Source organism: Ambystoma mexicanum, chromosome 4q (assembly GCF_040938575.1).
Source record: "Ambystoma mexicanum isolate Mex_15411 chromosome 4q, UKY_AmexF1_1, whole genome shotgun sequence".
NCBI classification, from domain to species: domain Eukaryota; kingdom Metazoa; phylum Chordata; class Amphibia; order Caudata; family Ambystomatidae; genus Ambystoma; species Ambystoma mexicanum.
Window position 1 is genome coordinate 1,006,266,990 of NC_090928.1, and position 16,447 is coordinate 1,006,283,436.

The following is a 16,447-nucleotide window of genomic DNA, read 5'->3' on the forward strand; positions in this document are numbered from 1 at the left end:
AGTGCCTTCCCTATTCAAACAGCAAAGTAGAATGATGAATAGCTGAACATGTGATATTGCAAAAATCTTTGTTTTCTCTACTCTCAACAAACTATATAAAGATGTTTAAACATGCATTAGTTATGTGGAGAGGCTATGAACCCTAGGTAAATGTATTACACGAAGAGGGGCTAGACAATGTGTCTGGGTTTGTGGAAAACTTGTATAAATGCTTGTGTTTTTGAAATGTCCAGCACTCTCTCATCTCACGGTGTCTGCTTGCACACATTGCGGGGTGTTGAGAGCCAGACAACTGCCTGGTGATAAATGTACATGGTACCTGTGGACTCGTGACTGGTGTATTTCTATTATGTGGTATTAAGTCGCAATATTCTTTATCTTTCAATGCTGGAAAAAGAAAAAAAACATATTTCTAGACGGGCTGGGTTTGTTATAAAAAGCAAAAATACTATTTCTACCTTAAGTACCCAGAAGCAATCACTAGAATTCTGGGAATATGGCCTCATGCTAACCCTTGTTTGTTTGCTTATCGGGCGAGGCCAATGTGCACTTCCATATTCCAACTTGCACATATCTGAGTATCACAAGACCTAGTGGGACCTTTATTGTTTCTCCCATGCTCCCCTTCCCTTTTGCCTTGTGGCACTTTGAAACACCTAGTTGTATAAGTTATATAAGTGCCTTACAAACAACCAATAAATGAATAAACAAAGAACTGCAAGAGCCACTCATGCTTAAATCATTGTTTTTATGGTATTTCCACCGTGATTAGACTTTCTGAGAGCAACATTTATTGTGCATGTTCCGCGTGAACACACCCTGTATTAGAAATGTTTTTTTTCCTTATTTCAAGCATCGACCCACGCTAGAATAAAAATTTAGAAATTATACTTTCTGTACCCTTGCTCTAAGAATCATCTTTTTTTTTGTATTTCCAAGGCGGGGAGACCTTTTGTTAGGAACATTATTTTTGATAATTCTAGATTGATTCCCACCAGTGATGAAACATATTCAGATTGTATGCACCCTGATTTGTAAATTGTTCTTTCTGTTTTAACCACATTCCTTACCACACTAGAATGATAACAAAAATATGACTTCCAGCACCCTGCTTGGGAATCATCTTTTTTAAAGTTCTTGCACAGATAGGGGTTAGTTCTTTAATGCTTGCTAGAAACAGAAAAATACTTCTGTTTGTAGCATGGGTGAGATAGAAAAGCATGCCAGTCTGTATAGGGGGGCTGCGCCAGCCACTACTTGGTGATGGGGCCTATTAAGGTGTTTCAGGAGCAAGTCCCTGGCCCATCCTCAAAAGGCTGTCAGGTTGAATGTATCGGTTGGAATCACTTTTGTTGGAGGGGGTACATACATAATTAAATAAATGAACATAAGTATCAGTGAGACATTGCAGGTGATATTTTCTTTTGCACGAGGCGTTGGGAACCTTGCATATGAACTTTGGATTTGAATAGCCAATTTCTGTGATATTAAGCCCCCTACGTATTTAGTTATTAGGCTTCCATTCCCCTCTTGCCTGAAGGCAATGGTGGACCTTTGACACAGTGACGCTCCATCCCCTATTGGGTTCCTAGTTCAAGGACATGGGCTCATGTACATCGGATCCATCTGGTCCCAATCAATCTAGACAATGGATGGCTGTAAGAAGCTGGAAACCAAGCCACCCTGGGGGAGGGACAAATGACCCTCGTGCTTATCCAGCAGACATGGAAGGACATTTCTAGGAGCAATCTCCATCCCTTTATAGGCTGGGTCACACCGGAAATGCATCATACTTATCCATGTACCGAAACGTCGGACACCTAGCTTTTGTCTTTGGCTATTGTCTTTGGAAAGGGAATACGAGTGTGCCTGACGGCCTAGCAGAAAGATTATTCGAATGTTCCATGGTCAGGTGACCAAGGAGGTATACAGATAACGTGCCTGTAAGGCGGGTTAGGTTAGCTATGTCTGATTGCTAGGGTTGTTATGATGCGTTCCTTGACTTGCAGGCCAATGAATAAATCACCTCTGTTTACCGGCATCAGAAAAAAAGACGACTGATTTCTTCAACAGTCTAAATGTTTGGTGACTCTATTCTTAAACTGTCTGGCCATAGGTGTGGCTCCTCAAAGCCATATCTTCTGCTTTGGGACATTCCCCAAGTGAATCTAGAATTCAAACTTGAAAGGTGGACAGATCTAACCATCATACACTAGGTAAAGACTGACCCATTACATGAAAACGACAGAAAATCCAAAGTGGGTGTCTCTGGAACACATGTGCATTCCTTAACAACCAAAGAGCCAGGTTTATTTGTCTTGTAAGAGCTTCAGATGTGTTGGATGGTGGGAATGGGCGAAGTGGAATGTCTAAAAAACTAACAACGGAGGAATTAAAAGCATGGCACAGCCAAGGATCGGGCATTCAAATTGGCTTTTTATTACCAGTCTATCACAAGATGTGTGTGTGTAAATATAATAAGTCATTTCATTAAGTCAGCATGCCACAGTGTTACCCAGAGCCATCACTAAAAGTTCACCTCCAGTGCGGAGCCACTGAGCAATACATTGTGGGAATGCAAGTTAGTTTAAATGCAAGTTGGCGTATTAGCTATGTTAACACTAAAAGAAATATACACCTCTTGCAATTAAATTCCACAAATATTTCCAACTCTTTATCCCATGTTATCTATAACCCTTAGGATATTTGTTGATTATTGTCAAGTTGCTCTCCTACTACAAGCACCTAGCCTATGGAATGTACTCCCACATAAGGCTAAGTCTCTGCTATTTGAAGAATCCTGCTTGTTTCTCTTTCTTATATTTACACAATATTTACTTTTTGGTCTGTCAGATATAATCTGATGAAGGTGATTTGCTCACCATGTCTTTATCTGATCATTTGTACCGGGGGATCACACCTTCTCGACATTTCTTTTTTAATCAGAGCAGATACTTTCTTTTTTGAATTGTGACTTTGCTACAAGGGGAGGGAGGCATGAGTACAATGGTCTTGGGACCAGCAGGCACAAGGGGCTCCCTAAGGACCTTTCCTGCAGAAAGCGGGATTCTCATAGGAACATCTGTCAATGTGATGTACCTGACAACGGATCCGGCCCAGAGTAGAACATAGAGCACATGTGCAGAGCGTGAGGCATGTGTGGCTGAGCAGGGTGCTTTCCAGATTCTGGAGCTGGATGGCATGCACCGGGCTGGATTTAATTTGAGGTGACTTAATTGAGTATGAACATTCTGAAAAGGGGCCCACGGGTTCCCGTAAATCTCGCTGTCAGATTTGGTCAGGTTTGCGGGTTATGCAGCTTTTTCTTCCGTGCTGAAACTGCCCAAATCTCATTCAAATGCCATAAATCTAGAGGGAAGTTGGGTAGAAGTTTGCGCAGGTTCAGTCTCATTCGTGGGAAAAACACACACAAAATAACTAGTTGGCAGGGTTACCAAGAGGAACTAGGGGCCTGTGCATTTGTACATTTTATCCAAGTAGGGCAGCACACGAAAAACTCTGATGTAGGCTACATCAGTAGGCTAACGCACCTACTGCGGAAACCTATCTTTAACGTGCCAATTCCAGGTTTGAATCTGGGTAAGACAACAGCCTTTCATCCATCTGAAGTTGATCATATTAGTAAAGTTGAAGTTCGGAATTGGAAGCTTTTACGACAGACCTGCAAAGTCAGTCACATGTTAGACATGCCGGGTCTGTTTTTCATTGCTCAGAGGTTGACACAGTGTGTATTATTGAAGTTGATAATATTACAAAATAGGGAATTCATAACAGAAATGGACCTCTGAAAAGCCTATAGGACTCAGGAAGAGTCAGTCATACATTAGGGACGCATGAAGGTTCATAACTGGGGGAATTCTTTTGATAATAGGGAGAGTCCATGGGTGCAGGTCAATGACCTCAGAAAGGCTAGTGGGCTGAGGCAGAGTCTGTCACATGTCAAGCCTTCATGATGTAGAGTATGACTTTCGTTTAAGTAATACAGTTGTCTTAGGCGAGATTGCAATGTTATGAGCTGTGTACCCCAGAACCAACACACAATATAGCTACAGTAAGGTACCTATGGGGGCAGGGTGCACCTTGCATGTGCCCAACACTAATGCATTCACTGGTACTGGCCAGCACATCATTTCTGCTTCAGCTCAGACTCCTGGAAATGTGCAGGATATCTTTGTGAATAAGATGACATGTGCACGTATCAAAGTAATGCAAATGAAAACATATCCATGCTCTGCATTAACATTCGTGAATGTTTCACTATTTTTGAAAGCTGAAAACAAAGGGTTAATCTTGGCTACTATATCAAAGAAAAGGCCAGGTGCAAGCAATTCATAATTTAAACACTTTCTTTCTTTGAGCATCCCTGGCAGAAAAGGTTCTGAACTTCTGACCTTTTCCATTAGCCTTATACCTTGGTGGCTTTGAACATGCACTGCCACAAAAAAAGGCCTGCCCTCTTCAACCCAATGTAAACAGCGTGATTTGTCTTAAACCTGACCAACATCTCCAACCAGTGGATCTCAGGATGTTTTGAACTATGAATCCCATGGTGCCTCACCATTAACTATACTGGCTAGGGTTGAAGGGAGTTGTATTAAAAATAATATGGAGAGCCAAAGGTTACAGATGTCTCAGCATGTGTTGCGATTAACAGGTTTGTGGAATGGTACTATTATTCCTATGTTGAAAACATATTGGACCTGATTCACAGAAGCGTTTTATAATGACACAAACCCATTGGAATATGCTTTGTGAATCAGGCCATTTGTGTTATCTAAGTCCAGTTTCTGTGAAAATCTGCAATGATCATATGGAATGATGTGATTTGCATGGTCCTACCTATCTGCAAGGGAAAGGATATGTGCAATCAAGAGAAATTACTCTAGTGATTCGAATGTGTGATTGGTTGGTCTCAGGGGGTGTTTGTTATATGGTGATCAAATAAACAATGACATAGGTACGGTGCATAAAGCACCCTTATCTCCTTGATGAGACCAAATGGTACATTGTGGGCTTTTGAAGTAATCCCGCCAACATCATCCATTCAACCGATTGTGATGTTTTCATCAATGCCTTTTTGATTTGGCTTACATTAACTGGTGTTTGGAGACCAATAGGAATCTCCATAAAGGCGAGGCGGAAATGAATGCAAGCCTGATGCGATTTGATCAATACATGGGTTCCGTGCTTAATTAGGTGTAACCGGGACAGCAGGATAATCATTAAATGAGCAGAACTACTGGGAAAAAGACAAGAGTATGACAAATTCTCGAGCGTGGAACAGAATTCTAAAGGGAGCTCTGATTGACCACCTCCTAGCTTAATGTGCGCTCCAGAATGCTGATTAAATCATAGATAATCTATAAATAAACGATTCTTTGGCACAACGCGAGTGGCCATCTATTATGACGAGTGTTTAGGGCAAACGACTTAGCATGTGATCATCTAAAAGTATAGACTGTAGAATTGAGGCGGAAAGTGCTTGTGCTTAATGTGAAATAATCTGCACACAATAGCAAAACAGCAGATATTTATTGTGGTGTTTGCCCTGCACAGACTACATATTTCTATTGCAGAAAGTCACAGCAACACTTCTCCAGTACCAAATGTGTCCACTTCCTTTGCGGGCACTGATGGCGAATTGGATGTTCCATCACTGGCATGAGGGCATTCACTGGGACATGAGGAAATATTTAGTGCCTGTGTACATGTTTCATATTAAAAGATATGTGCATGGGCTAGCAGACCCTGGGTCATGCTATGAATATGCACCACCCTCCATGGGCGACCCCGGATCCTTTCCAAATTGATGCACAGAGACATTGGTTAAGTGAAGAGTACACGCGTTATGCCAAAACATGGCATGGCATTACTCAGCAGAGTGGCTGCACCTGAGAATGATTCTGTTTGGTAATGGGGACTAGAGCCTGGGGCCAGATTATCAAAGCGTTGCACTGCTGCAAAAAAGTGGAGCAAATTAATTTAGCAAAACAAAGAAGAAATTAGCAAATTTCTTTACCTCTGTGTTTCGAAAATGTAGGGTCGTTTTTAATGAAATATAGGAGTGGGGTGCGGCAAAGGTAAAAAGTGAAGGTAGTGGGGCATTAATTAAAACAAAAATGGTAATGTCTCCTTTCAAATTTTTAAATTTGATCATTTCTTGGTAAACCGAGATGTCAACAGCTGGAACCTGGTGTGATTTCCTGGGAATACGACAGCAGTGTATTGCAAATGCCTTACCTATACCACGCTGACACTGAAACAGGGCTTTACTGCAAGGAACAGATATAAATCAAGTGACTGAAAGAACACCTGGTTAATGCATTTTTAGTACACCAGTAGTGCAATTACAGTTGCAATAAAGCCATTAACTCTCAGCGGAATGCTCAGAAATAACAGTGGCAGGCCAAAGTATGAAGTTACTGTTTGATAAAGCCAGCTTAAAGAGATCCCAAGAGAATGTGTTTTGGGCAAAGCGGAGCAGGTGGTGGGAGGGAATGTCCATGCACATTCACATGCCAAGGGGCCATCAACTAGTGGGTAAAATCCCAGACAACACCTACATGCTATGTTTAACTTCTCACATGTCATTTGCCTCCTAGCTGTACTCCGATGCAAAGGTTCCAGCTTATCGGTGGCGCTTAATCAACGCCCCAGAGTCAAAACTAAAATCATAATGTGTCTGACAGGGAATGGAGGGAGTGCATGTGGGGTTCAATTAATGAGCACAGTCTGTTTTTTATTCCAATGACACACAATGTTTTTTCATGTTATTCAACGCTATTATGAAGGACTGCTAACTTACAAAGAGCTTTCAGTCCATTGCATTAATTTGCAGTATCGATGGATCTTTACAGGTGACCAACAGAAAGCAAAACCAGATCCTTTTTGAGAATCTAAAAACCTGGGAAGATGTGACACAGCAAAAGAAGGGATGTACAAGGTGTTTTATTTAACTGGTCCCCAATTTTTCTCTTAGAGCTACTTCAAATGCAAATTAAATGTATGTCCTATGTTTGTAATGATCTGTTTCTTAAAGTACAACTACTATCAATCTCAGGTTTCTTATTGTTTCTAAATCATTACCCTTTTTATTGAATCCATTGTAAAATTCACACCTGTACACTCTGACACGCACACCCACCAACTGGTGACAGAAACAAGTATATATTATGTCAAACATGAAGGCATGTGCACGGATTGTACTTGTGCTGTGACTACACAAGTGTATCGTACATTGCAAAGAAACACGAAAAGGTGTAACTATCACTGCTTTAAGAAGCATGTAACCGTCTAGATGCATGTTTCATCCCTGAGAAATTAAAGATTTGGATGGAGTCTTTTTCAGGGGTGAGATAATTCAATGAGTTGAATGACAAGCCACTGCCCCAACAGGGGTTGCAAAACCACTACCGGCCAATGGTAACATATTAATTTACATTCCAAGTTGAATAGTTGCATGCTAATCAGTCCCTTGGAGGCTGGGCAAGACTTAAATTGCTTGACTCGAACACTTTTTTGAGCCTTTGAAAACAATCTTAGAATCAGCTAGAGCCATTTGAGCCTCCATGTTGATGGCTTGCGATTTAAATTGAGTCAGTAGAGGATTGATTCAGCTAAACACTATTCGAGCCATAGAGGTAATCCTGACCTGCTGCAGGCAATGGTATTTTATTCCTTAACCTTTTTGGAATATTATTTTTTCACTCCCAGTCAATTTATGAGCAGATGTTTTGCCTACGTTATACGTCGTCATATAATTACAGGGCAATTTTCTGCCCTATTTTTCAGAGCCGAGTTCTTCTGGCCTTCCATCATTGTGCCTAGGGGTTTGCCCACTATCATTTCTTGTCACGTTGTCAGACTCAAGGATTCTCCATCTTTAAAAGTTCCTTCAAAAACAAAAGGGACATGTCAACTGAACCCACAAAGAGATAAGCGATATGAACGATAACCTCCTACCATTCAAACCAGTGTTGAACTACATAAGATATATCCCTGTATGTTCTCCACTTGAAAAAATTGTCTTCTCTTACATGTGTTATGTTACTAAATATTTAGTAATTTACATCATCACTTATGAAGTGCCTTTAAATATTTGATGATCAATGTATGTGTTAACCAGACCTTTAGGAGCTGTTTTTTTTTTAACAGCATACAGCCTGTCCTTGGATTTCTATTAGTATTTCTCAACTGGGTCTCAACCCTTTCCTTCACTTTTCTCACAATTCCTTTTTCTTTTGTTCTCTTTCTCATTCCATGCATGAAAGGAAGTTTTAATGTATCAACCATTTCTTTTTTTTAAATAACCACAATAACATTTCTTAATATTCCACACATAGTGTATTGGTGTCCTTATGTGACACAGCATTGGTCTAAATGTTTGGGAATTTGAATGTGCCAATATTTTGATACAGTTTGGTCAAATCAATGATCAATTTAGTATAATTCTTGTTGGCAGGGCTCCTTTTGTTTATTATTTGGACTGAGCTCTTAAAACTAATGAATGCAAGGGGGCTGCACTGAGATGTGCAGGTCACCTTTGAGGAAGATGTGACGTCTTTTTGTCACTAGTGATTAGATGCACTTGTGCTTTTCATTACTTCAGCTAAAAAAATGTGCGCACTATTCTGAAAGGGTACCTAAATGGGTGCATCACGGATGCAGACATTCACATTTCCTTTTTTACCCCTTTGCTCATTTGTGAAAATGTGGGGGCTATTTTGTACTTTTCAAAACACATCTCAAATCTACAAATGCAATGCTCTTTTTTGAGATGTGAAGAAAATAGTCACATTCCCTTGCACCTATTTGGAAGAGGAACAAGGGGATGCGAAATGCTGTCCTGCTTCAATTTCTACCCTTCAAATATTCATTCTGAAATATGCTTCCAGCACCTACATGGATGCTGGGATCCCATTGTACATGTGTGTAGGTGCCCCTGAAGATAATGTAAGCAAGAGGCCTGGCTAGCACATCATGCCTCTCCTCTCTCATTATCCTTTATTTATCCGGATCCATCTATCCTGTTCTAAACAACATTGTAACTTCTTTTTCACCTCCTCCCTTTGAACTTTATAAAGCACTGCGAGATCCTCTGGTGAGGGCCAGTGCTGTATTCAAATTTAAATGAAGCAGAAATTATAAGCACTAAGCAACCTGGGTTAGTTCAATATAGAAAACTATACAACCTAGAACAATAGCAGGTAGCATGGTGCTTCATACTTCAAATTCAAGCTCAAATGGTTCGGTGGCACCACATTCAATGTTCAGGACCCCTTAGCTTGGAATGTCCTCCCACCCGATCTAAGAAAGATAACAACCTTGACTGACTTCCAGTCCATAGACTATAGAGTAGCTGCCCGCCAGAGCGGTCAAGGGAGCCGAAGCATGACTTGAGCACTCCGAATGTGTGCTCCACTATGGCCCTGGTTGCAATATGGGCAACCATATTGTTCTATTATTGATAGAATGGAAGTTTGAAACTAGAGGAACAAGAAGGATAATTTAACCTTTCCCCGGAAGAGGGAATTGTCAAATGTGTTAAGGACAGACAGTGAAACGGTAATTACCTCAAAAAAAGGTTTTAGGAAACTGGTATGAATTTAGTGGTGATCAGTTTATTATTGTACACAGAGCAGTGGTTGTATACATTGGGAACAACTTTGCAGAATATATTTAAAATCTACTACAAATTAAAATTCCCAGAGTGTTGGTGGTGGACATGGACACACAGTTTGGTGAAGACGTTTATTAAGCAAACCTCAATACATTTCTACCTACAATGGTCGAAACATATATTAGTACAGTTAGGATCTCCAATAATTGTGAATCAACAATTGAAATGTATTTCTCTTTTTGTTTTTATTTTTTTCTGGATGTATTGTACATCTACTGTTTCTCTCCCCCGTGGCGTGACTCATCCTAGGCTTTCCACTGGTCTGTATATCATTTTAATTGTACTTTAATGACCTTATAAATTGGAATTGTTATGCGGTGGATAAATCCCTGAGAAAGAACCTTATGTGTGGGGTCAAAACACGTGTTGGGGATGTCCAATTGTTAACAATTAAAACAGAATTACAGTAGCAATTAGTTGTTGTAATATATATGATCTCATGAAAATTGTAGAGGTACAGGCGCAGAGGTCAGAACTCATTAGGTACACTTGAATGTCAAAGTAAATTAAAGTTTAACAACTCTCTTTTTGAGATGGCGTGGACATTTGTTCATTATTTGCTTAGTTAATTATGCAGTTGACTTAATCTAAGAGGCCATTTTATTTCTGATTATCTATTGGGGCAAAAGCAACAGAGTAGCCAGAATTATTAAGTCAGATATTTGTTGCAAGTTGAATGTTGCTTTGCCATTTATATATATATACTCTTAAATATAAAAAAAGAACAAATCAATCATACTGCTTCAAAATTCATATTTCTAGGCATTATGTCATGTGACTATATTGCTTGCATTAATGACTGCACCACAGTGAATTTCTACTATGTGTTATACCTGTAATAACAGTAGAGAGATCATTTATTTTATAGGTTGAATAATCAATAATTAGGAACGTCACCTTACCATCTTGACAAGCTTGTATCCTTATGCCATATTCTGTATAAGGATTCAGGTGCTCCACGAGGGCAGAGTTATTTTGACCAACCAGATGCATCTGTGAGAGGCGGCTTCCAGGATTCATCAAGACATTGTATTCCAAATGTGTGCTGTCATTGAGCAGTCCTGTTGGAAACCAGCACAGAGGTATATATGAATTAGTGATATATTTGCATATCATATCAGGGTCATTGTCTTCACAAAGTAGCCTATAGGTTTACTGATGACGGTGCTTCTGTGGGCTACATTCCCATTTTACTTCTGAGATATCTTTCATGAGCTTTTCCAGAGAGATACGGCCACTCTTGTGCTCATCCTTAGAGACTGTTGATCTTAATGGGAGGACTAAACATTTGGTTTAGCCGTACATTCACGAAGTTCATAGTCAGTCAGAAGCATGACATCATGTGTGATTCCAATGCTCTACTGCCTGTGGAGGAGTGGAATATGTACCCACTATTTTAATGTCTTGAAAGAGGTTGTACCCTGCTTCCTGCTTCCCTTTATATACCCCATAACCCTTGACCCTGACTGGCACACCCACAGGCAAGCCTGCGCCCAGGATTCGCACATTGGGCCGTGTGCCTACCCAATGTCCTACGTGGAGTGTAGAGGGTTCCTTCTCGTCTCCTTTCCATGTTCCATTTTCTTTCTTCCCTGTCAACAGTCGCTCCCAGGTTCACTACATCGAGTATAGCATGTCTGCCCTCTAACCACCCTTCCTTGTGATGGGCACAATTCTTATTGTCACTCAGTGCATAGTTGTCAGCGGATGTCTAATATGGACCCGATGGTTCAAACCGGTCATTGATCTTGTGCCCCTCTATGTCAATATTACCTGGTTTCATAGTTAGGTAGGTGTTGCCAATGGGCCTCATTACCCGGTAGGCGGTGAGCCATGGCGCTATTAGCGCCATGGCTCATGCCGGTAAAATACCGGCACCGCCTTGGCGGAAAGGGGATTTACCACCCCATTCCAAGGTTGGAGGGGCGGTAAATCCCCTTTCCGCCATTGCCCTTCCCCATTCCCATTTCTGCCCCATAGGGTTCTATGGGAATGGGGAAGGCGCTAATTACGGCACTGCAAAAATTTTGCGGTGCCGTAATTAGCTCCGAGGTCCCTTAGCGGGTTGGATTTTAACGCCTGCAAAAAGCAGGCGTTAAATCCCCCAACCCGCAAAGGGACCTCGTAGTAAGGCGGTAAGGATTTACCGGTACCGGTATTTTACCAATGTGTTGGGTGTGACAGCTCAGGTGAAGACCATTACTACATGAAAACACTTCTCCCCCACTTACATCTATGCAAACTCTGAGACTATTGCATCCAGCATTATAACTGCGTACATGAGACTACCATTCAGTATTGCATACATAAGTGTACTGCAGTAGTGCCACGTGATTCAGTGCATCACCCCCAAAACAATAGATTGCAGCAGTGAGAAACCGAATGCCAAATCTGGTTGTCCCATGGTATATAATTGGAAAATGCATAGGGAGATCCTAAGCAAGCATGCCTTGCACACTAGCACTATACAAGAGCTTGAATGGGGGAGGGGGATCAGGTGATTCACTGAATCCCTTATTCACGAAGGGCAGTGCAAAAATATCATAGCAGCCCCACATATGAAATGAACTTGCACACACTGTCAGTTCTGCAACCACCAAGTGGTTACTTCTACACCCCGTACTAACTTGTCCGCAAAGCAGATGTGCGTTCACAGGGACATCATGATACAAACTCCACAACTGATATTTTGACACATACAAAGCGTTGCACATTAACTTGTTTAATGCTGTTTATTGTTAGCCAGATGTCTCCAACAACACTCAGTTGCTGTTCCACAAGGTGTAATCATTTAGTATGCAGGGTCCATCCACTTCATTATGTGACAGCATTTAGAATCCTGGTACTTTTCTCCATGCAGCAGCTATGAGTAGCCAGTTGCATTTCTTTTTAAGGGGCAGCTATTGGGAATCACGTGCCTTTTTATTAAGGGGCGGCTGTTGAAAGTTGATGCCACTCGGTCGTTTAACTGGAACATTTATTTTCCAACATTTGCGCAAAGATTCAGGGCATATAGAACATGATGACTAACTTTACTCAATCATTTACGGTTTCGCACTGTTCAACGTTTACAATGAAGCTTCAAGTTGCCTGGACCAGATTTTCGTCTGGATATTCATATGTAATTGGATGTAAATACAACTCTAAGCGGCTAATTAACAAAGACCATGGAGTGCGTACATACGTCAGGTATTAACGCAAGGTGTTAGCCAATTATGTCTTACGTTCACACTCTACGACAAGTTACAGCCATTTCGAGGCAGAGAAGGAGCAGGTGACAGGAGTACCCTGTTAGAGTGTTCTCTGGAAGGCAAGAGGGGAGGGGTTATTGTCAGTCATAGAAGGTGCAGTCCTGTTTAAACTCTGTATATCAGGCTGGTCCCTTTGCAGGATCAGTGGCGGCACAATCATCCACAAATTAGGCTTTCTACGCCTAGAAGGCCAAACAAATGAGGGGCGACACAACCAGTTATGTGTTAGGCCTATGACTCATGGAGCCCAGTATGATAAGTTTGTGTCAAATAGCATATTGGAATTGTGTTACATCACAATCATGCGGAAAAGATGAGGTTTGACTTGAGACAGGAGCCCTGACAAGTCTTGGGAAGCTTTTGCACTGGGGTATTTTGAGGGCAGATGGGGATGGGTTGGAAGAGTCTGGCAATGATTCATTGCCATACAGAGGCTGGTGAGGCTGGTGCAGGGTCAGTTGGATGCCCGTGAACAGCTTGTGAAATAGTGATGGAACAATCATCCACATATCTGGCTTTCTACGTCTAGAAGGCCAACAGAGAGGAGACACAATCAGTTAAGGACATGAGATATGCAATGTAAAATAAGAATACACCTAACCAGACGCAGTCCAGATGTACATATATTAGAGTAAGTTCTCTCTACAGTGTTCTTTTCTTATAAATGCAGCAAAAGATTTAAAACAACAAAGAAACCTAAAAACATACGATTATTGTGAGCTTTATTTTGAGACCATACACAATAATGAACCTGCAGTTTCCATACTGCTTTTGATCTTTCTAACCTCATTCCCCCATTACTGAAATGCACTTCGCCATGTCAAAAACACCATTTCCATCCACTCCTTCAAATCTGAGTTGACACTCCACCTTCAGAGCCCAGAAGTAGCACTTCCAATATGTCATCATACACTGGCCGTAGCCTCACTGTATACAGTACATAGCTTGTCCCCACTGAGTAGTTTCTGTCATGTGCCTTCTCCCTTCCCTAGTTAATGTAAAATCTATTTCCTAACCTTAACCAAACAATCACTAATTTCAGTCCCCTTCATCCCCCAAAGTAAGGTATTGTAAGTGATTTCAATCCGGCACTCACATAAGTCAACGCCTAGCGTGTAATGCACAACTGAAATCCTTATTTATTTTTGTCTAAAAGTTATTTTATTCTGAACTATGTACCACTCGGTCACACTGAACCAGGAATCAGGCTGGTTTGCAAAGTTAAAATATTTATTTATGTAGTTACAAATTAATCACACTATGTTTAATGGGTATACAATAATCACCAATGGGGTGATGTAACACTAAGCAATCTCTTTAATGCACAAGGACCAATAGTGAGCATAACAATTCAGCACAGAAATAATACTTTTGTGTGTGTGTTCAAATCAAATAGCAGTGTGGTTGCTATTTCCCCCTGCACACCCCTCAACCCCCACCAACAGGCAATGTAAAGAGATGAGAAGAGAGTGCAGGTATTCAGGAATGGCAGAATTCAAACAAAATATCAATCCCAATTTCCCCCTAGCAACACTAGAGAAAAACAGAATTGATTGGCAAGCTGTAAAAATGATTTTTAAAGTTATCTGAGAATGGAATGGGTAAAAACCCTAACAGGGTAATTCATAGAAATTCGCACAAAAGTGGCGCACGCGGCTGGCGCACAGTGTTCCCGTGTGAATGTCTGCGCCAGCCGCGTGCGCTAAAATCGATTTCCGCGCACAGCGTATTCATGGATTTTAGCCTCCAAAAGCAGCCGTGGTGCAGAGTGGCGCAGTGACCCTGCAGCAGCGCCAGTTACGCCGCCAAGAACGCCTTCGCGCAAGGAAAAGCCATCAAAATACCCAATCCAGCGCAAAGGGAAGCGCCAACCCTGGACCAGTTTACCGGACTGCCAAACAGCAAACGCCAAGTGGGGAACGTGTATTACGGGTTTCGCGGTAACTTCCACACGCGAAAGGGCCTGTGCGAGTGGGCTACGTGTATAACTGTTGTTCGCGTGAATTTTTACACGCGATTGGCCTGGGTACGTGTATTCCAGGGGTGCGCGGGAAGTTTCACACGCGATTGGCCTGGGTACGTGTATTTCAGGGGTGCGTGGGAAGTTTCATACGCGATTGGGCTTGGGGTAGCGGGGTACGTGTATTTCAGGGGCTCGCAGGTAGTTACACACGCGATTGGCCTGGGTATGTGTATTTCAGGGGTGCGCGGGAAGTTTCACACGCGATTGGCCTGGGTACGTGTATTTCAGGGGTGCGCGGGAAGTTTCACACGTGATAGGGCCTGGGGGAGCAGGGTACGTGTATTTCAGGGGCTCGGGGGTAGTTACACACGCAATTGGCCTGGGTACATGTATTTCAGGGGTGCGTGGGAAGTTTCACACGCGATTGGCCTGGGTACGTGTATTTCAGGGGTGCGCGGGAAGTTTCACACGCGATTGCCCTGGGTACATGTATTTTAGGGGTGCGCGGGAAGTTTTACACGTGAATTGGCAGTGTGGGTCCTCCCAGGTGTCCCCTCTACCCCCTCCACAGCCCCTGCAGGCAGCCCACACCACAGGGGACTACCCTGCACCCCTGGTCATGTCCCACAGGCAGCCCATCCACCATGGGCATTCCCCTCAGCCAAGCCACATGTCACGTTGCAATATGATCACCAACTCATGTCCCCCAGCACCCCCACCCCCCAGCAGTCAGGGGCACCTGCCAGCAGGCCCCCACTCATGTCCCACTCATGTCCCCCAGCACCCGCACCCCCCAGCAGTCAGGGGCACCTGCCAGCAGGCCCCCACTCATGTCCCACTCATGTCCCCCCCAACATGTCAACATGACCCACAATCATGGCCCTCATGTCCACCAAAATCCCACGGCACGCCACCCCTGCCCAAATAACCAACCAAGCATAACATACACCCCACATTGAAATAGCCATTACATGAAATAACCCAAATGGCTTTTATGTACATCAGCACATGTCTGTCACACACACACAATGGGTGCCAGTGAATGTGAACACCCACATCGTGACATGCATGAAACCAATGAGAGAATACCACACATTGAAGTACAGGAACAAATGTATTGAACAAAAAATGTGGTGAAAGAAAATCAAATACCAAACAATGGACATAAGGAAACAAATGCAGAATGTCACATAATGATAAAAAAAGGAAATCAGAATCCAAAATATATGAAATCAAAAATGTCTCCAAAGTCTCCTTCCAACAAAGCAAATCCAAACCGAAATGAAAAAGTAAAATCCATTGCTCCATGGAAAAATCAAAAAAGAAAAAGCCGACAAATGCACACTTCAACTATTTACAAGGATGACATCCTGGGTCCATGAGCCCAACTGTCCAAAGGAAACCTACAAAAAAGCCTACAGAATAAACAACTATATACAAAAATGTGGGGCATAGTCCATGCGCCCCAAAGGGAAGAAAAAATAGAAAGGAAACTTAACACTAATGAACTATATACAATGGCGGCGGGCAAGT

General features: G+C 42.2%; 1 protein-coding gene across 1 annotated transcript in view; it reads right to left on the minus strand.

Annotated features, from left to right (window-relative positions):
• The window catches only part of USH2A (usherin), a 4,817,015-nt gene that overhangs the window by 715,637 nt on the left and 4,084,931 nt on the right, over positions 1–16,447 (minus strand). The window contains exon 59 of the mRNA XM_069608572.1: positions 10,603–10,761. Coding sequence (XP_069464673.1) covers positions 10,603–10,761 — 159 coding nt within the window. The remainder of the gene's footprint in view (positions 1–10,602; positions 10,762–16,447) is intronic.